The following is a 17683-nucleotide window of genomic DNA, read 5'->3' as shown; positions in this document are numbered from 1 at the left end:
ATGTTCACTTACATTATCTCACTCAAGCCTAACAACAATATTTTGTAGTAAATTTAGCTTTGATTTTAGAGATGAGGAAACTGAGGCGGGGAGAGGTTAAATCACTCTCTCAAGGTAAAGTGGCAAGTCATAAAACTGGGACTGAAAGTAAAGCTGTCTGACTCCGAAGTTCAAGCCCTTTCTACACTATCATGCAGTTCAATCTAGTGGAAAAAAAATCCACTCTTGAAAGCGTCTTAGCATTTTAAGCATAAAAGTGTGTTAGTAAGGATCCTCTGGAGCTTCCAAATTCTGTTTTATCTGCACTGAATTTCACACACACACACACACACACGTCTCTTATTTCCCCCCTTCCTATGGAAATTCAGCACCGAGGACAGTTCCCAATTCATGTTTGCAGGAAGCTGTCCTTGGATTCTGTTAGAGCTCACACTCTCATTCTTGACTTCCCAAGTGGCACTGAGAAAGACAGGAGGAAATGTAAGAAAGTATGAGATGGGATCCTCTCACACCATGGTGGAAATTAGCACATTTCCCAGAAGACCAAGATAAAAATGCATGTGAGAAGAACAAGAGAACCAAACAGATGGGGCAATAAAATGGAGGCGGAATGAGCTCATCAGGATTCCCAGCACACGGTTTAAGTCCATACTGGGCTCACAGCTGACCTGGGACCAGCCGACATAGTGAATGAGTGGGTGGTTACTATGCTGCAGCATCAGTTACACTAAGAGATTAGGTGGAGCTGATTCACTGCTGCAGATCTGCACGACTTTTCAAGTGGAGGAAAATCTGTGGGCCCTGGTCTCTGCCACTCACATAACCATCCTCATGGGTAGCATGAGTCATACATGCAGGATCTTTCAGGTAGACAAAGTTGTGCTGTGAGTAAATCCAGTATGAGCTGTCATGTCGTGGAGAGCAGGTTTTAACCACAGCTACAGCATCTCCGCATATGAAGGTTTACCTGCTCTACTACACAACGACCCTGCCTTTCCACATTCACCTTTGGCTACAGGTGGTTCACAACACACACAGAAAAAACAAGTTTCTGAAACGTTCCTCACACCAACAGTGATTCCTTCTTTTCCAAACTACCAAGCTCTTGAGTACAGCTGAAGCACCTTTAGACAGTTGAGTCTTATCGTCTTACCTTTTTAAAATTATTATTATTATCATTATTATTATTCTGAGACGGAGTCACCCTCCGTTGCCAGGCTGGAGTGCAGTGCTGCAATCTTGGCTCACTGCAACCTCGGCCTCCCGGGTTCAAGCTATTCTTCTGCCTCAGCCTCCCAAGTAGCTGGGACTGTAGGCGGGCGCCACCACACCCAGCTAATTTTTTTATTTTTAGCAGAGACAGGGTTTCACCATGTTGGCCAGGATGGTCTCGATTTCTTGACCTTGTGACCCGCCCGCCTCAGCCTCCCAAAGTGTTGGGATTACAGGCGTGAGCCACTGTGCCTGGCTCCCCACCCCCGCCCTTATCTTATATGCAAGGAAACTGAAGTCCAGAGAGGAGAAATGACTTGCCCCAAACCAATTAGCTAGTGACAGAGTTAGAATTAGCACTGGATCTCTCATTCCTAAGCCAGCAGGCTTTTCATTGCACCAAGAAGATAAAACTGTAAATAGCATGGTACTCTGTTAACTAAGCCTCTAATTATACTGCCTCCAAAGAAAATAACATTTCAAATGTCTGGGTCTTTCCATTTGAGCTTTGGCAATTTCACTGATCACTTCTCATACTGGAATCTCTTTTAAGACGTTTAGGAGTAATTATATTGGGATATATGCTATTTTTACTCTTGTACACTGCTTTCTTTGTTCAGGAGGAAATTAGAATTCTGGAAATACACTTGATTTTGTTTAATTATTAAAGGAACAAGCTTCTATTTCAAGTAGTTGCAAATATGAATGTATCAGTCTGTGTGTCAAGAAAAGATATATGGAACAATATAGGAATGATAATACTCTATTGTCACATCCAATTAAGGACCACCTAGGTCTACAAGTAAAGACGCACATCAAAGCTATAAGTGAAAATGGAAAAGTCACATCGTTATCTGAATAATTTTGAAAACGTCTGGATTTGGTGCCTTATGAATCATCTGAAATGTAACAAGGCATAGAGCGCTTTGCAACCCTGTTGCCTTCATTATTGTAATTTGTGCATATGTAGGTTTATTTGAACTTTTTCAAGTTTTCATCCAGCTGAAAAAGGATGTGGGAAGAATGAGTCAAGGTCATACTTACAAGGTGAAACTGACACCTCCTGGGGATGCAGGCTAACGGAAACATGAGCCCATTACTCACCCCAAATCTCCCATCCATACCTTTTTCTGCTAATGAATATTCTTACCTGGACCATCATTACTTCCATTGTCCTCTGCTTTGGATACTTTGTAGACCAGGTTCCTGTCTCTCATTTTTATCCACGAAGAAATTTTCATGAATAGAACTTTTCTTGTAATTTAGCAATAATGTCCTTGTAAACCCCACAACTATTTACATAACAGAAGCTATTGTTCAATGTGCAAAGCAGGTCAGAATTTGGTTTCTAGAGATTAATCACTGCAGTCTAGTTTATATTATCATAATAATTTCATTTATTTTGATACAATTTGCTTTCAGAATAAACCTCGGCTTCTGCGCACAAGTGACAAATCCATTTGTTTCTGGTATAATGGATAACGTGATTAATGACCTTGCAACAGGAGTTCTTAAAAACAGAGAGAGGAAAAGAAATAAAGATTTCCATTTATAAATGTGCAGTAAACCAGCTCAGTCTGTAGCTGTGCATCAAAATCCCTCTGAACTTGTTTTAAGCCACAGATTTAGAGAGATTCTGAAACAAATTTGCTCCTGACTTTTGGGGGTTTCTGCTCATATCTACTGTCTCCAAGAAGCTGAGGGCAGTGGCCTCACTTTGAGGAAGTGGTGACACTGCGGGCCCCCTGGTTACAAGGACGGGGCACTGTTTGACCACGTGGCTCCATCGCCATGACTCCAGTTAGATGTCACCCCGCTCCCCAAGCTCAGGTCTTGCTGAATAAGGTCACCGCCCAGGGGGCAGTCGATGAACACGCGCGCGAGGACTCTGCGAGTGGCCTTTTGACTTTGTCAACTCCGGGTGTCCCCTCCTTTCCGTCAGCGTCCGGTGCCTGGTCCTGGTCCCGGTCCCCGAGGCCCCGGGGATTCTTCCCGAGCGTTTTCCGAGTCGGCGCGGGGGATGGAGGCGGGGCCATGGAGCGCGTCCCGGGAACCGTTGCATCCGGAGGCGGCCGTCGTGCGGCTCCTTCCCGCCTCGAGAGAGAGGCGGCCGGGCCTTGACGAGGTGGCCCACGCCTGCCGCGGGGGTGGCTCGCGATGGCAGTAGGGGTTCGAGTCCCGCCTGGTGGGCTGCTCCTGCTGGAGAAAACGCCTCCCTGAGGGCCGCGGCGAACGCACACAGAGGCCCAGCGCCGCGCCGGAAGCCACCCTGAGGAAGTGGCACCGGGCACCGAGGGGTTCCCACTTTCTCCTCAGCCTGTGACGCCCGCGTCCTCGGGAGGGTTCGAGGGGCGCTCGGGCACAGCCAGCCGAGGCTCTCGAGAGCCCCAAGGTCGTTTTCCACCTCAGGTCTCCTTTCCTGAGGTGGGGCGCGGGACCTCGCGCTCTTGCCTCAGGCTCGGGCCCACGCGCCCGCCCGGCCGCCAGGCGCTCAACGGGAAGCGCCCCCGCCCCGCCACGCCCACTGCGTGACGCGCACCCGGCCGAGCCAATCAGAGCTCGTGGCGCGCGCCCCACGCGCCGGCCCCCTCCGCCCCCCAGCTTAAGAAAGGGCGCGCGGACCGGGCAGGGCCAGAGCGCAGAGCAGCGCGGAGGGTGCGGTTGTGAGACGAAGGGAGACGTCTGCTGGGTAGTGCACGCGACCCTCGAGACGACAGCGCGGCTACTGGCAGCCGCGAAGGCGCCTCCCGCGGAGCGCCCCGACGGCGCCCGCCAGCCCATGCGGAGCTGAGCGCGGCGGCGGCAGCGGGATGCTGGCGCTGCTGGCCGCCATCGTGGTGCTAGCCGTGGCCGCCGGGGCCCAGGACAGCCCGGCGCCCGGCAGCCGCTTCGTGTGCACTGCACTGCCCCAGGAGGCGGTGCACGCCGGCTGCCCGCTGCCCGCGATGCCCATGCAGGGCGGCGCGCTGAGTCCCGAGGAGGAGCTGCGGGCCGCTGTGCTGCAGCTGCGCGAGACCGTCGTGCAGCAGAAAGAGACGCTGGGCGCGCAGCGCGAGGCCATCCGCGAGCTCACGGGCAAGCTAGCGCGCTGCGAGGGGCTGGCGGGCGGCAAGGCGCGCGGCACAGGGGCCACAGGCAAGGACACTATGGGCGACCTGCCGCGGGACCCCGGCCACGTCGTGGAGCAGCTCAGCCGCTCGCTGCAGACCCTCAAGGACCGCCTGGAGAGCCTCGAGGTAGCGGCCCGCGGGGAGTGCGGGGGACCTGGAATGGGGACGCTCCCGAGTCGGGAGCGGAAGACTCGGGAGGATGGGGAAAGCGGGCCTGGCCCTGGGGAGGGTGTGAACGTCCGTGGGGTGAGCTGGACTTGAGGGTGAAAGGCGGGGGTCTAGATCCAGCTCGGGAACTCCGCTGCGTGGTATCCCTTCCCACACCGCTGCTCTTGCTGGAAGGAAACGTTTAAATTCCACCCCCGCGCGCCGGGACTGCTGGCGGGATCCGCGGAGCTCTTCCCGAGGTCCGGGCTGGTGAACCCAGACGGCCAAGCCGCGGGCGCCCAATACCCCGGGACGCGGTAGCCTCTATCCTCTTGCAAACGTCCAAATCTCTGCGAGCCGGGATGCGCTGCCACAGGCCGTGGGGGTTGCTGCGAGGCTGCCGCGAGAGGTCAGCTGCCTCGGGCATCTGGTGTTTCTTTCTATAAATCAGGTCAGGCTGGACTAGAGGGGGCGGAAGTCTGGGGGTGGGGGTTGCAGGGAGGCGAGCGCAGGGGGTCACCGGAGACCCCAGAGCGCGCATTAGAGGTAACCTCTGGTTAACTTCAAAGACTCTCCTGCCTACGAGTTGGGTCACATTAAGGTGCTCTTCCGGATTGGTCCCTTCAGGGGAGGGGACCTTATTCCCTTCTCTCTCTCTCCCGCCACGGAGGGAAGATGCGTGCAGTTTGGAACTTTGAGAGAAGAATCTTCAATTATTTTTAATCTTTAGGCTCCACCCTTTTTAAGAAGTGTGGACATTGCTGCTAATAGCCTTTGTGAAAATACTTCTCAGCAAAACTAGGTTTAAATTACAGGTGGTAATTATTGCAAAAATGACTCGAGGGTTTCTTTTGGCGTGAGAGCTGAATACAGTATTTCCAGCATCTGTATATCCCCTGATTCATTGTGATTGCTAACAGCTAACGTTTCTGGAGCACTAAATAAGAGTCAGGCACATTATTTAATTTTTTAATCCTTGGAACAATGAATGGCACGAGGCAGATCCCATTATGTGCATTTCACAATTTGGAACACTTTGTGGAGAAGGGTAAGTAGCTTGTCATGAACTTATGGGCAGGCAGCCTGCCACAGCCTCCAGAACCACATGATGGTAGAGGAGAAAAAGAAATAGGAAGTGAGGATTTAGAAACAGCATTAAAAACAAAGATTGCTGGAGTTCAGAATAGCAACGTTTTAGAGCTGTCATTTTCCAGAAACATCTCTGCATGCATAGTTATTTACCTTCGTGCCAGACCGGAACTTGGGGGCTGTTTTCATTTGTAGGTGAAAGCTCCTTGGCTTTGTGTAACCATCGATTTACTCTTAAAAAAGGAAAAAAAAAATCCTAGAGCTGCGTTTTGGTCTCTACCCAACATAGAATTATAGGTGTTGGTTAGAATGTTGACTTTTTAGTAAGAGGAGAAAAACCGCTTTTTGAGAAGGGAAAATGAGATTCACAAGTTTCAAATACTGCAGCAAAGTAATTCTTGTGTGACTTTGAAATCTTTTCCATACCAAAAAAGCATCAGTGAGATGCTCCCCTGCCTGCCAGTGGCACGATTCAGTTCTTAGTTTTGGAAGCTTCTCCCTATGTGGTCGGGCCATCACAGCCACATTTCACAATTTCTTTTTAACTCTTTCTGTGCTCCTCCCTTCTCCCCGGTGGCTGAAAGCACCAGCTCAGAGCAAACGTGTCCAATGCTGGGCTGCCCGGCGACTTCCGCGAGGTGCTCCAGCGGCGGCTGGGGGAGCTGGAGAGGCAGCTTCTGCACAAGGTGGCAGAGCTGGAGGACGAGAAGTCCCTGCTGCACAATGAGACGTCTGCTCACCGGCAGAAGACCGAGAGCACCCTGAACGCGCTGCTGCAGAGGGTCACCGAGCTGGAGCGAGGTGTGTGCCTGGCCTGTTTCTCTGTCTGGGAGTGGCCTGATTTTCACCACTTGTGGTCAGACATGTGATTCCAGTTGATGGACAGCAGGGATTGTGACACCACATGGGCCTGGTTCCTGGGTGTGTGAGCAAATAATAAAGGTGACTGAGCATGGTCATCTCAAGAATGAGCTGCCAGCCCCCAGCCCCACTGGTATTATCCAGGGAAAAGTGAATGTGCCCAGGACCAACTTTGATAAGCAACCACAGGGGCATTTCAGTCCCTTCTTAACTAGTCCTGGCAGCAGATTCTGCATATCTTTCTCTTCTCTGCTCACACTGTGATGAGTAAGTTTCTCCTACAGGAGACAGAGAGGGAGGGATCAGGGGATAATTCAGACTGCATCATCAACCCCCAAACCACTGGGTGGCTTGGCTGTGAAGCTGTAGGTTTGCCCATAGTGGGTGTTTATAGGACTGGCATTTTCCCAGATGCACTAACCTGATGAAGCCACTTCCCCGTGACTCCGTTCCATCCACTGATAGGAGGATGGCCAATAGCAGAACATCCAATGACTTTGACCGTGGTGGGGCAGATGGAGAAGGGGCTGGTGTTACTGTTCCATTTTACAGCCAGCATCCACAAGCCACAGGTCTCTTTCATCCCTTTCCCCGTCTCTTCCTCCAGAAAAACCCATCTTTTCTTCCTTGCCCTTCTCAGGAAAAGGTGAGTATGGCTTACCTGTTAGATTCTTGAGTTTCCAAAACGTCTTCCTCTCTGTCTCCCCTCTGTTGTTGGGTGGCCTCAGGAGCCATCCCTGAAGGTAAAGCAGTCCTCCCATGACAGGAGGAGGGAGCATCTAGGCACAGGTGAGCGTGACTCCGTGGACCCTGCCTGAGCCACAGGGCCAGGACGGCCAGGGCTATGGACCTGGCACACTAAAGGTAGTTCGTCTCTCGAAAGGGGAGCTGTGGAACGGGAGGAGGGCTCTGTGAGAGACTTTGATGGCTGTAGATCTCCCTCTGCACAGTGGCCAAGTTGCCACGAGGAGGTGGGTTAACAGCAGAATCCTGAGCCAGAGCCTCAGTCATGCCAGGCGGGAGCTCAGACTCCTGGTATACCCGTTTCATAGATGAGAGAAACAATCCGTTCTCAGCAAGACATGTATCTTTTGGGGAGAGGGGCCCAAAGCGGGGCCTGGGCCACTAGCTGGTAAACAGTGACAGTCACATCAACCTGCACCTCCCCCTTCCCTTTCTCTGACTCAAGGCCAATGTCATTTCACTGGGCTTACTCCTAAGGTAAGCAATCATCACGGCTTTGGCCACCCAGAAGCTGCCACTTCGTGACTGTCCCTTTCGTCCCCAGCCTGTCCATTACCAGCCAGAAAGAAACAGTCCGGACTCAGACCCCGCCAGCCTGACTCTTGATCCTTTAGTTTCCCAGAAAACCCTCAGAGCTCGTCTGGCACAGAGGGGAAGCTCCCCTCTATGAGGGCAAAAACCCTGCTGGCCATTTATGCACCCCAGAGAGGAAGCTCAGCCTCTCTTCATCCTGCCGTGGGAAATCTAGAATCCTTCTGTAAGCTCCACCAACTCAGCTTTGGGATGTGCTTTAAGGAAAGTGATCATCTGCAGACCAGTTTATCTTCTGGGCAATTCTGAGTTTATATTTGTCCTGTTTGTGACAATTGTAGAGAGATGTGTAAACGCCCAGCCCCCCAAATGTACTGTGATTGGAAACGATGCCAAGTTTCTTAGACACACATCCAGCTGAATCCCGAGTAGCTAGACCTCAACCTCACGACAGCAGGGGGCCTTGGCGGGGAGACTCTGGCCTTTGGTCCATCAGCCTCCACCCCTTGGGGACCAGATGCTCAGCTGTGAGTTGCACACTTGGCATTTTGTAACCCCTGCCACGGCCCTGCAAGGTAGGTATTAGTTCAGACGAGGGACTCAAGTCAGAGAGCTGAAGTGATGCCTGCGTTCACGTTGCCAGCAGATTGCAGAGCTGGGAGTGAAGTGGGTGGAGCCCACAGAGGAGTGATGGAGGCTGCAGCCTGGAGCGGTGTGTGGGCCTCAGCCCGGCTGGATCGAGGCTCCTTGGAGCCCCCAGCCCCCAGCAAACACCTGACCCCTAGCATATGGACGCCCCTGCCGCCCGGGGCCCAGGGTTGCTTGCTTTTCTGTGCTGCAAGACCTGCTCCTCTGCAAGGGCCTCCAGAGTCCGGGCCAGCTGTCCAGGCACCGCCTGGCTCAGTGTTGAAATAAACGTTGCTGCTGAGAAAACCAAAGCTGCATCTCTTCCAGCCCCAGGCTGCCCACCCCCTGCTGAACCTTTCCGCCACCTGCAGTGTTTGATTTATTGGTCAGGCCTTTTAATTCCTTAATTGGTTTTAACCAAGTTTCCTCCAAACCACCAAGCTGTTTTATTTAAATAAAAGGCACTGGCTCTCAGGGTACAGGCCCCCTCCTCTGCCCCTCGGCTCTCCCAGCTCTAATTAAACCTATCTGTTGTCACCAAGCTGACAGTATTACCCACACAGTCGTATCAGATTGGCAAGGCTGCCCTCCCGCAAGTATAGCAGCCATTTCTCTTTATTAGACAATGATGCCTTCATTAAGGACATGGTCATTTGCCACTTGAAGATTAAGTGCGAGTGCCTACGTGTCTTGGAAAGAGGGACTTGTGGCCCCTGGCCTGTCATTTGCTAGCTGTGTGACCTTGGATACGTCACCTCACTTCACCGAGCCTCCAAACCTCAACTATGCAACCTGCAAAAATGGGAGAGTAGGAACATTCTGGTTCTCTCTCTCAGTTTTGCTTTTCAGCCTAATGAGGGACTAGTCCCAGCTTTCACTCTGGCCTGGCCCCTTGGCTTCTTGGGTGAGCAGATCTTCCCAGCCCTCACCAGGTGCCCAGCAGTTCCGCAGTGGCATCGAGAGGTGCCCATCCTTAGGAGGTCAGGAGCAATCAGGAGACCACCACTGGCAGATGTGAGTACATGCAACATGTGAAGCCCAGATTCTAGAATGTACACACTGCCTGTTCCAGAGAAGTTAGAAAGGGGATAGTGGGTTCTGCTGTGCTCCTTTGCAGAAACCCTCCTTAAATAGATGTGAGCTGTGGCCCCTGAGAGCCTTTCATGTGTATTATTCACTCTGAGGGAAAATGAGTTTGGGGGATTGTGGTGGAGAAAGGTTTATTCTGGCTCATGTCCTGCAGAAGGGACTGATTTAACTCCACAGTGACACAGGCAGTTCTGGCTTCAGAGAGCCCGCCTGTCTCTGATGGCCTCAGAGACTGTCTGAGCCCTTGTGGGTGCTTAACCAACACTTGTTGAATGAGTGAAGGGTGTTTAGATTCCTTCAACGGTAGGGTCTGGTTCTCAAATAAGAGGGCAGCCTTTGCCATGACAGCTGGCACAATCAAACGGTGTCCTACAAACTTTGGGATCTGTGATGTCTGGATAAGGGCTGCTGCTGTGGTTTACTTAATTTTGAACTTCAACCAAGGCTGCATTGGAAATTATGTAAACCCATTCTAGAGTTTGTTTTCAAGGATTTTAGAAGCGCCAATGACATAGGGGTGGCCGGTGGATTCTCACCAATTCCAGGAAGGTCTGGAAGGGCCAAGGCTCTGGCCAGGTGTGTTCCCCTAAATGAGGACAGACACCCTGCGGTTCAGTCCCCCTGCCTCCCACTGGCTTCAGACGACAGGAAATGATCAATAAACTCAATCTTCTCTTGAGGAGGAAAAGAGCAAAGTGCTTTTCGTCAGGGATTTGGACCAAAAAGCCACTTCTGAGTTAAGTTGTGGAGTCAAGACCCGGGAGTCTGACTCCTTCGCCTCGGTAGTGGTAATTCTTTCCTGTGAGGAGTGACACAGACTCGCTCACTCGACAAGTGTTTATTGGGTTTCTGGATCCCTGTAAGACTTCCTTCTTCTAATGCCCAAGTCCAGAGTTCCTAGATCCTGCCAAGATTTCAAGGAAATATCTGAAGTGATAAGATGTGGCTAAGGAAGCAGTTACTGGCTTAACACAAGAAAATTAAATCTACCTTTCTTCTGCTCCTTCCTCAAGCTTTCTAGTCATCTAATATGACTTGTGAAAAGAGAGTATTAACTAGAAGGAACCAGAGCTTTTTCTTTTCTTCTTTTCTTTTCTTTTCTTTCTTTTTTTTTTTTTTGAGACAGAGCCTCTGTCACCCAGGTGGGAGCGCAGTGATGCAATCATAGCTCACTGCAGCCTGGACCTCCTGGGCTCAAGCAATCCCTACCTCAGCCTCCTGAGTAAGTGGAACCACAGGTGTGTGCCACTCTGCCCAGCTAGTTTTTATATTTTTTGTAGAGATGAGGTCTTGCTATGTTGCCCAGGCTGTTCTCGAACTCCTGGGCTCAAGCAGTCCTCCCACCTCAGCCTCCCAAAGCACTGGGGTTACAGGCATGAGCCACTGCACTTGGCTAATTTTTTAATTTTTTGTAGAGACAAGGTCTTGCTATGTTGCATAGGCTGGTCTCGAACTCTTGGCCACAAGCGATCCTCCTGCTCGGCCTCCCAAAATGCTGGTATTATATAGGTGTGAGCCACCACACCCTTCCAAAAACATTTTTTCTTCTAGATTTCAAGAAGCCTCTTTTCCTGTCCTAAAAGGCGGAGCTAAATTCTCTAACGTGCCCCACGCAGTGCCCACCAAATCTTCCTTTTCCTCCCTTTCCTGGGTGTCCTTGGGGTCTCGTACTTGCTGTCGCCTGTGTCTGGGGTTCTCTTCTGTAGGTCTTTCCAGGCCTTCCCTGCATCCTCTGCCTTCCCTCCCCCGGCCACTCCCCATCTTAGTCGGAGCCCCTGCCTGGCCTTCCCTCGCATACCTGCTGCTGGTTTCATGTCACCTTCCCCGCCCGAATGTAAGCTCCCTAAGGACAAGGACTCCTTCTTGTGTCCTGAATCCTGCTGGACTTCAGCCTTTTATCAGTGACTGGCATGGAGCAGTCTTTGGCCACTTGGTGGAGGGTCCAGCAAGGCTGTGTGAGGGACCTTCTTGAGGATCTAGCAAGATGTGACTCTGGGCAGTGCTGGTGGGTGGGGGGAGGGGGTGGCCTAATGCGCTGCTGGCCTCTCTTCCTCCCCACCCCCAGGCAACAGCGCCTTTAAGTCACCAGATGCGTTCAAGGTGTCCCTCCCGCTCCGCACCAACTACCTATACGGCAAGATCAAGAAGACGCTGCCCGAGCTGTACGCCTTCACCATCTGCCTGTGGCTGCGGTCCAGCGCCTCGCCGGGCATTGGCACCCCCTTCTCCTACGCGGTGCCGGGGCAGGCCAACGAGATCGTGTTGATCGAGTGGGGTAACAACCCCATCGAGCTGCTCATCAATGACAAGGTGAGGCCCGCCTGCACCGCCACCCTCCCCGGAACCCATCGCGCGGTAGAGGGAGCCACAGTCCCCACCGCGGCGGTCCTCGCCCTCCTCCGGCCACACTGAAGGGGCCCAGAGGTGGGACTGCGGGGCTGTCCTCCTGGAGGTGGGGATAGCTTTGTACACGCTGGGTGGCTCGCAGGAGCGGGGCAGGGAGGGGCAGCTGCAGCTTGTGGGGGTCTGAGCTGTGAGTCCAACCACGAAGCGGCAGAAGGTCCAGGCACCTAGGCCATGGATGGGCAGAAGGAGCAGGTCTCCGTGTGCGGCCTGGATTGAGAGAGGACCTCAGGCCGGTCAGTGAGGGCTGTTCTCCAGGTCCACACTGATTAACGGGGCGTGTGTGTCTCAGTGTAAGACATTCCTCACAAGCATATTTTGGTGGGGATCAGGTTTCTAGAGATGTGATTTACATACAGCAAAATGTACCCATTTTAATGTACAATTCAGGAAGTTTTAACAAAGGCACATAGTTGTGTAACCACCACCACGATGAAAAAATATAAAACAGTTCCATTGCCCCCCAAAACCCCCTTATACCCCTTCATAGTTAGCTCTGATTCCCAGCCCCAGCCCATGGCCACTGCTGACCTGTTATATGTACCCTTAGTATCGCCCTTTCCAGAGCAAATGCCCCTTCTTAATAGACTGCTTGGTTTTGGCATTCAGGAGCGGTCTTCTCAAGAGATCTGCTCCAAGAGCCGGGCATGGGAGCTCATGCCTGTAATCCCAGTGCGTTGGGAGGCCGAGGCAGGAGAATCGCTTGAGCCCAGGAGTTCGAGAGCAGCCTGGGCAACGTAGCAAGGCCCCTTCTCTACAAAAAATTAAAAAGTTAGCTAGGTGTGGTGGTGTGCACCTGTAGTTCCAGCTACTCAGGAGGCTGAGGCAGAAGGATGAGTTTGAGCCCAGGATGTCGAGGCTGCAATGAACTATGATTGCACCACTGTACTCCAGCCTAGGTGACAGAGTGATACCCTGTCTCTTAAAAAATAAAAAAAGTCCACTTTGGGCCTCCTGGGGACCTCTCACAGCCCTGCTTCCAAACTTTCATTCTAATGGCAGACTTCATATAACAAAAAGAGCCTTCTCAGAACTTGGCCTGATTTGGGCATTTGAGTGACTATGCAAACTCCCTGCCACCTGGACCACCCCTGGTGGAGGCGGGGGCAGTTCAGTCCCTCACTCTGTTTGTCTTCACTGAACTGCCCTGGGTGGAGTTTGTCGAAGTTTAAGAAATGCTGTGGCATCAGCCTGCTGGGCTCCTCCTAGATAGACCCCCTTGCCTGAACCAGGAGTTAATTGTTCTAAATAACACCCTGAGTGGGGCTGAGAGCCTTGTTGTCCTCTGGGTTTGGACGGCTTGTAAACATCGAATTCCTGGGAGGGAGGCTTCAGGTTGCTAGGAGACCAGCAGCAATAACACAGTGGTTCACAGGCTGGTTCACAGGCGAGCCTGCATGGAAAGTGCTTGCAGGACCGCCAGGGATCCGGCCGGTGGCAGCGTCCTCCCCCCAGTTCCTCGTGCTGTCTGTGAGCTCCCTGCTCACACAGATACTCACACACGTGCCACTGTGCAGGGAGGACAGGGCACACCCCCAGCACACAGACAGATCCCCTGCATGTCACCACGGAGGTTTGGGACTTGGCGTGAGAAATGAGGATCTCTAGTTTGTTTTCCAAGGAGACTGGCCCAGTGGAGCCCTGACTTCCTGAGGTTCTCTGGCATGGAGAGCTCGGGGCCAGCGTGGGGGTGTTGACCCTCACATCTGCTCGGCTGTCAGCCACGCCAGGCACCACGGGTATCCCATTAATGTGAGGGCCGCTCTGGGGTCAGGGTTTCCACCGAAGCTGCCCCCTTTCATGTTCTCCATGTATGACCCCAGGTGACAGGAGGAGCAGTGTGGCCCAGGGGGATTGCGGGGTGTCCTTCCTGTTTCCTGCCTTGGGGAACCCCGAGGGCATGGGCCCAGCAGGTCCTTACCTGCACATTGCTGCCTGCAGGTTGCGCAGCTGCCCCTGTTTGTCAGTGATGGCAAGTGGCACCACATCTGTGTCACCTGGACAACACGGGATGGCATGTGGGAGGCGTTCCAGGATGGAGAGAAGCTGGGCACTGGGGAGAACCTGGCTCCCTGGCACCCCATCAAGCCTGGGGGAGTGCTGATCCTTGGGCAAGAGCAGGTGGGTGCAGGTGGGCACAGGGCAGGTGCAGAGCAGGTGCAGGTGGGTGCAAGGTGGGTGCGGGTGGATACAGGTGGGCACAGGGTGGGTGCAGGTGGGTGCAGGGTGGGTGTAGGGTGGCCGTGCACCCTTCCAGGAATGGTGCAAGGAGGGGCTAACCGAGCAGCACGAGGCCAGGCCTGCAGCTGTTCCCGCTCCTGGCCCCAGCTGTTGGCCCCACAGACCTGGCCACAGTGTCCTGACAGCCAGGTCGGGGGAGCAAGAACCCCAGCAGCCTGGCCCTTGCTGTCCTGTGGTTAGAGTTTGGACGTGGGGACATGGCCTGCGTGGCAGGGACCAGGTGAGTGTGGTTCAAACAGATTCCAAATAGAACCTGGCCCAGAGGGGTGTGAGTGTCCCTGTGGTCATGGGTCATCTGGTGACACAGGCTCCAGCTTCTGTCTGGGAGGAGGCTGAGTGAGGGAGTCTCCTGAAGTGCTCGTGGTACTGAGTCAGGATTGTGGGGCTGGTGTCTTCCAGGAGTACCTGCTCAGGGTTTCCACCCTGATACCCAGCAAGGGGCACTTAGGTAATCCATGCTGGGTGCTCAGCCCATGGGGGAGACAGGGAGGAAAGGGTGGCACCTCAAAGCGCCCTCAAGAAACTTACCATCTAGGGGAGGGAATGGCTGAGCTGGCTGTCTGGTCTAGAACAGATAAGTGTTGGCATTTCAGTCTGTGTGTGGGTTTTTGATGATGGACAGTGGGGAGTAGATGCCAGGTGCACTGGGAGGCTTTGAGTCTGGTTGCTCCTTGGCCCACTCCTCCCTCAATTTCCCCTACTACATCTCCTCTGGGAGGGACTGGGAGTCATGAGACCTGGCTGTGATGCTGGCCTTGGGACTTTGAGCAATGTCTCCCCTTACCAGCCTCAGTTTCCCCTGTGTAAAACGGGGAGATTTGAGCAATGCCACCTCCCAGTTCTGACAGGCCTGGGAGCTTCAGAACCTGCAGAAACAGGTAGTGTTGGTCAGAGCTGGGGGGGCATCAGAGAAATGCCCAATCTCCTGTCTGTACCCCGTGTGCAGGGGGCGTGTGAACCGGCCCTGACGCAGCTCTCTTGTTCCCATTCCCCAGGACACCGTGGGGGGTAGGTTTGACGCCACTCAGGCATTTGTCGGGGAGCTCAGCCAGTTCAACATATGGGACCGCGTCCTTCGCGCACAAGAAATTGTCAACATCGCCAACTGCTCCACAAACATGCCGGGCAACATCATCCCGTGGGTGGACAATAACGTCGATGTCTTCGGGGGGGCCTCCAAGTGGCCCGTGGAGACGTGCGAGGAGCGTCTCCTTGACTTGTAGCCGCCTTCTCCTCTGTCCAGGAGGCCGGGATCAGGCTGTTGCCATGGAAGTTCAGGGCCATTGACTCCCCCACTTAAACTCTTGCCGGTCGGGGCTCAGGGTCCCCAGAGCTCATTCCCCAGGAATCTCTAAGACCGGGGCTAGGGCAGTGTCTGTCACTGGCTGATTTGTTCCCTACCAAGATTCTGTTGCTGTTTGAAGTAGTGCCGGGGTCCCCTGGGAAGATGCCCCAAGTCACGAGTGGGCAGATCTCTGCCCTCCTGCTACAAATGGAGGCAGTTCCAGCAGCCCCTCTTCAGAGCCCATGTAAAGCTGTCGCAGCCTGAGCCCTGTCGCCCTCCAGTTCCTTAGTGTCCCGTGCACCCCTTCTGTCTGTCCCCTTTCACGGCTGTGCAGCCATCACGCTGGAGTGGCCGTGTCCCTTGTGCATTGAGTGCGTCCCCGTTGGTGACTAAGCTCGCGGCAAGCGGCTACCCCCCGATCTGCAAAAGGGCCTCTCCCTTTGTGTTCCATACATTGTGAATCTTCCCATCTGAAGAACGCCCAGCCTGCCCAGACAAAGCCCTGCCCTCCCCGAAGCAGAGGGGCTGTCTGTGTCTCCGGAAAGGGGGCATGGGGGGGGCGGGGCTCAGAAAGGAGAAGGGCTGTGATCTCCGGCCCCTTCCCCCATCGTCTCTTCCTTAGACGGATGCTTTGACTGAATCATCACTAGCTATGGCATTAAAAGGTCTCTCTTCTCATCTGGTGCCAAAGGTTCCATTGCAGCTTTTTACAACCATCCGGTGTGGTTCGGAGGATTTGTTTTTTGTTTTTTTTCCCCAACAGAAAAGAACAGCCATTAGAAGAAGGCTCCCATTTTCTGATGTTCCGCCCACTGTGAAGAGTGTGCTTGTTTTAAATTCATGTTGATTCCTGTAAGCAGTGGACTGTCTTCATCAACTATTTCCCTACAGAACTCCTCAAGAAAACAGAGATCATTTGCCTGGAGACTGGCTGAGTGACTCCAAGCTACTCACTGTATTGGACAGGGGTAGTCATTTATTTTAAAGATAAAGTGACAATGTGGGGAAATTTATAAAGCTAAATATTATATATTTTATTTTTCATAACATGTCTGAAGTGCAAATCTGTGGATATTCCATTTGTAGGACCAAGTCGACATGCCCATCCTGACATTGTATGCTACGAGAACTCTTCTGATGACGGAATTTCGATTAAAGTGCACTGAAAGATGCTTCTGTGTTTGTCTTCCTCATGTTCTAGGGGCGAAGGTGGGAAGGGGTAGGGCTTTGCAACTTCTGTCAGAAGGATCATGGCTCTGGTTTGCCGGAGCCTGCATCTGGTGGGTTTGGGGACGCTGAGGATGGTTAGAGGAGGGTGTGGTCCGGCCGTCCATCCTTCCTATTTCAATGCCTGGCTCAGGCTGCGGGTGCCTGGCAGGCTGTGCCCGGGCTTCTTGTCCCCAGCCCACCCCTGTCTTTTCAATCAGGAGAGCCAGCTTAGCTAGAAGAACTGCAGCCGCCTTCCAGGTGTGGTACCTGCTTAGCGTCTACTCTGTGTAGGTGTTCTTTAGACATCATCTCATTGAATCCTCCCTGAATGAGCGAATCCCATTTTACAGGTGAATACACAACAATTAAAGCTATTTTGGGATCATGCAGCCGGTAGCGGGTGGAGCTGGGCTCAAAGCCGGCCCGTGGCTCCGAGGGCTCTGTCCCTTCCACTGCTCACTCCAAGGCGCCCAGTGCCATTGTGTCCTCCCAGATCGGCCTCTCTGTGCCCACCTGGCCCTGGCAGGTGTGTTGACGGTCTTTCCTCCTCCACAAGTATTAGATTCCCCCCCCCCCACCCACCACCTCTTTCCACTTTTGTAGCTTTAATCTGTCTTGGTAGCTGCAGAATGTAACTTAGTTTGTCCTTTTTCCAAGTAGCAATGTCAATTTCTATTATAATCGCAGAGCAAAGCCTAATCTTGGAGCCAACTGACACCGTGCGCCAGATGTACTTGATACCAAGGCTGAAATGGAAGCCGTAACCTCTAAAACCAAGACCGGGAGGTCACGGAGGTTCCTGGAGTCTATTTTTGATGTTGTGAAGTATAACTTGGCAAGAACTGAAAACCACTGGTGTTGGGTAGAGCATGAAATGAGGCCAGATATCCCGCTCAGGGACCTTTGAAACTCAAAAGTGCTGAGACCAGGTGGACAGCAGTTTGTTTTGAATCCCCTTCATGCTGGAAACACCAGCTACTCAGATCTCCCCCTGAAAGGTGCTGAGGGGTTTCCTCATTTCATATGCATGCCAGGCGCTGAGCTGGCCCAACTCGCTTCCCAGGCGCAGCCTCCCCCAAGAGCATCGCTTTGCATCAGGGCTTTGGAAACCCTGCTGAACCAGATAACTTCCTCC

General features: G+C 53.0%; 1 protein-coding gene across 1 annotated transcript; it reads left to right on the top strand.

Moving 5' to 3' along the window:
• Window positions 1–3845: 3845 nt before the first annotated feature.
• NPTX2 (neuronal pentraxin 2) lies at window positions 3846–16511 on the top strand. Its single transcript, XM_008018699.3, has 5 exons — window positions 3846–4448; window positions 6143–6359; window positions 11476–11720; window positions 13755–13934; window positions 15050–16511. Exons 1-5 carry the CDS (start codon window positions 4023–4025, stop codon window positions 15275–15277), a joined length of 1296 nt encoding a protein of 431 aa, XP_008016890.1. The 5' UTR covers window positions 3846–4022; the 3' UTR covers window positions 15278–16511.
• The last annotated feature ends 1172 nt before the right edge of the window (window positions 16512–17683 follow it).

This window comes from Chlorocebus sabaeus, chromosome 28 (assembly GCF_047675955.1).
Source record: "Chlorocebus sabaeus isolate Y175 chromosome 28, mChlSab1.0.hap1, whole genome shotgun sequence".
In the NCBI taxonomy this organism is placed as follows: Eukaryota; Metazoa; Chordata; class Mammalia; order Primates; family Cercopithecidae; genus Chlorocebus; species Chlorocebus sabaeus.
This window is presented reverse-complemented; position numbering and strand designations above follow the sequence as displayed.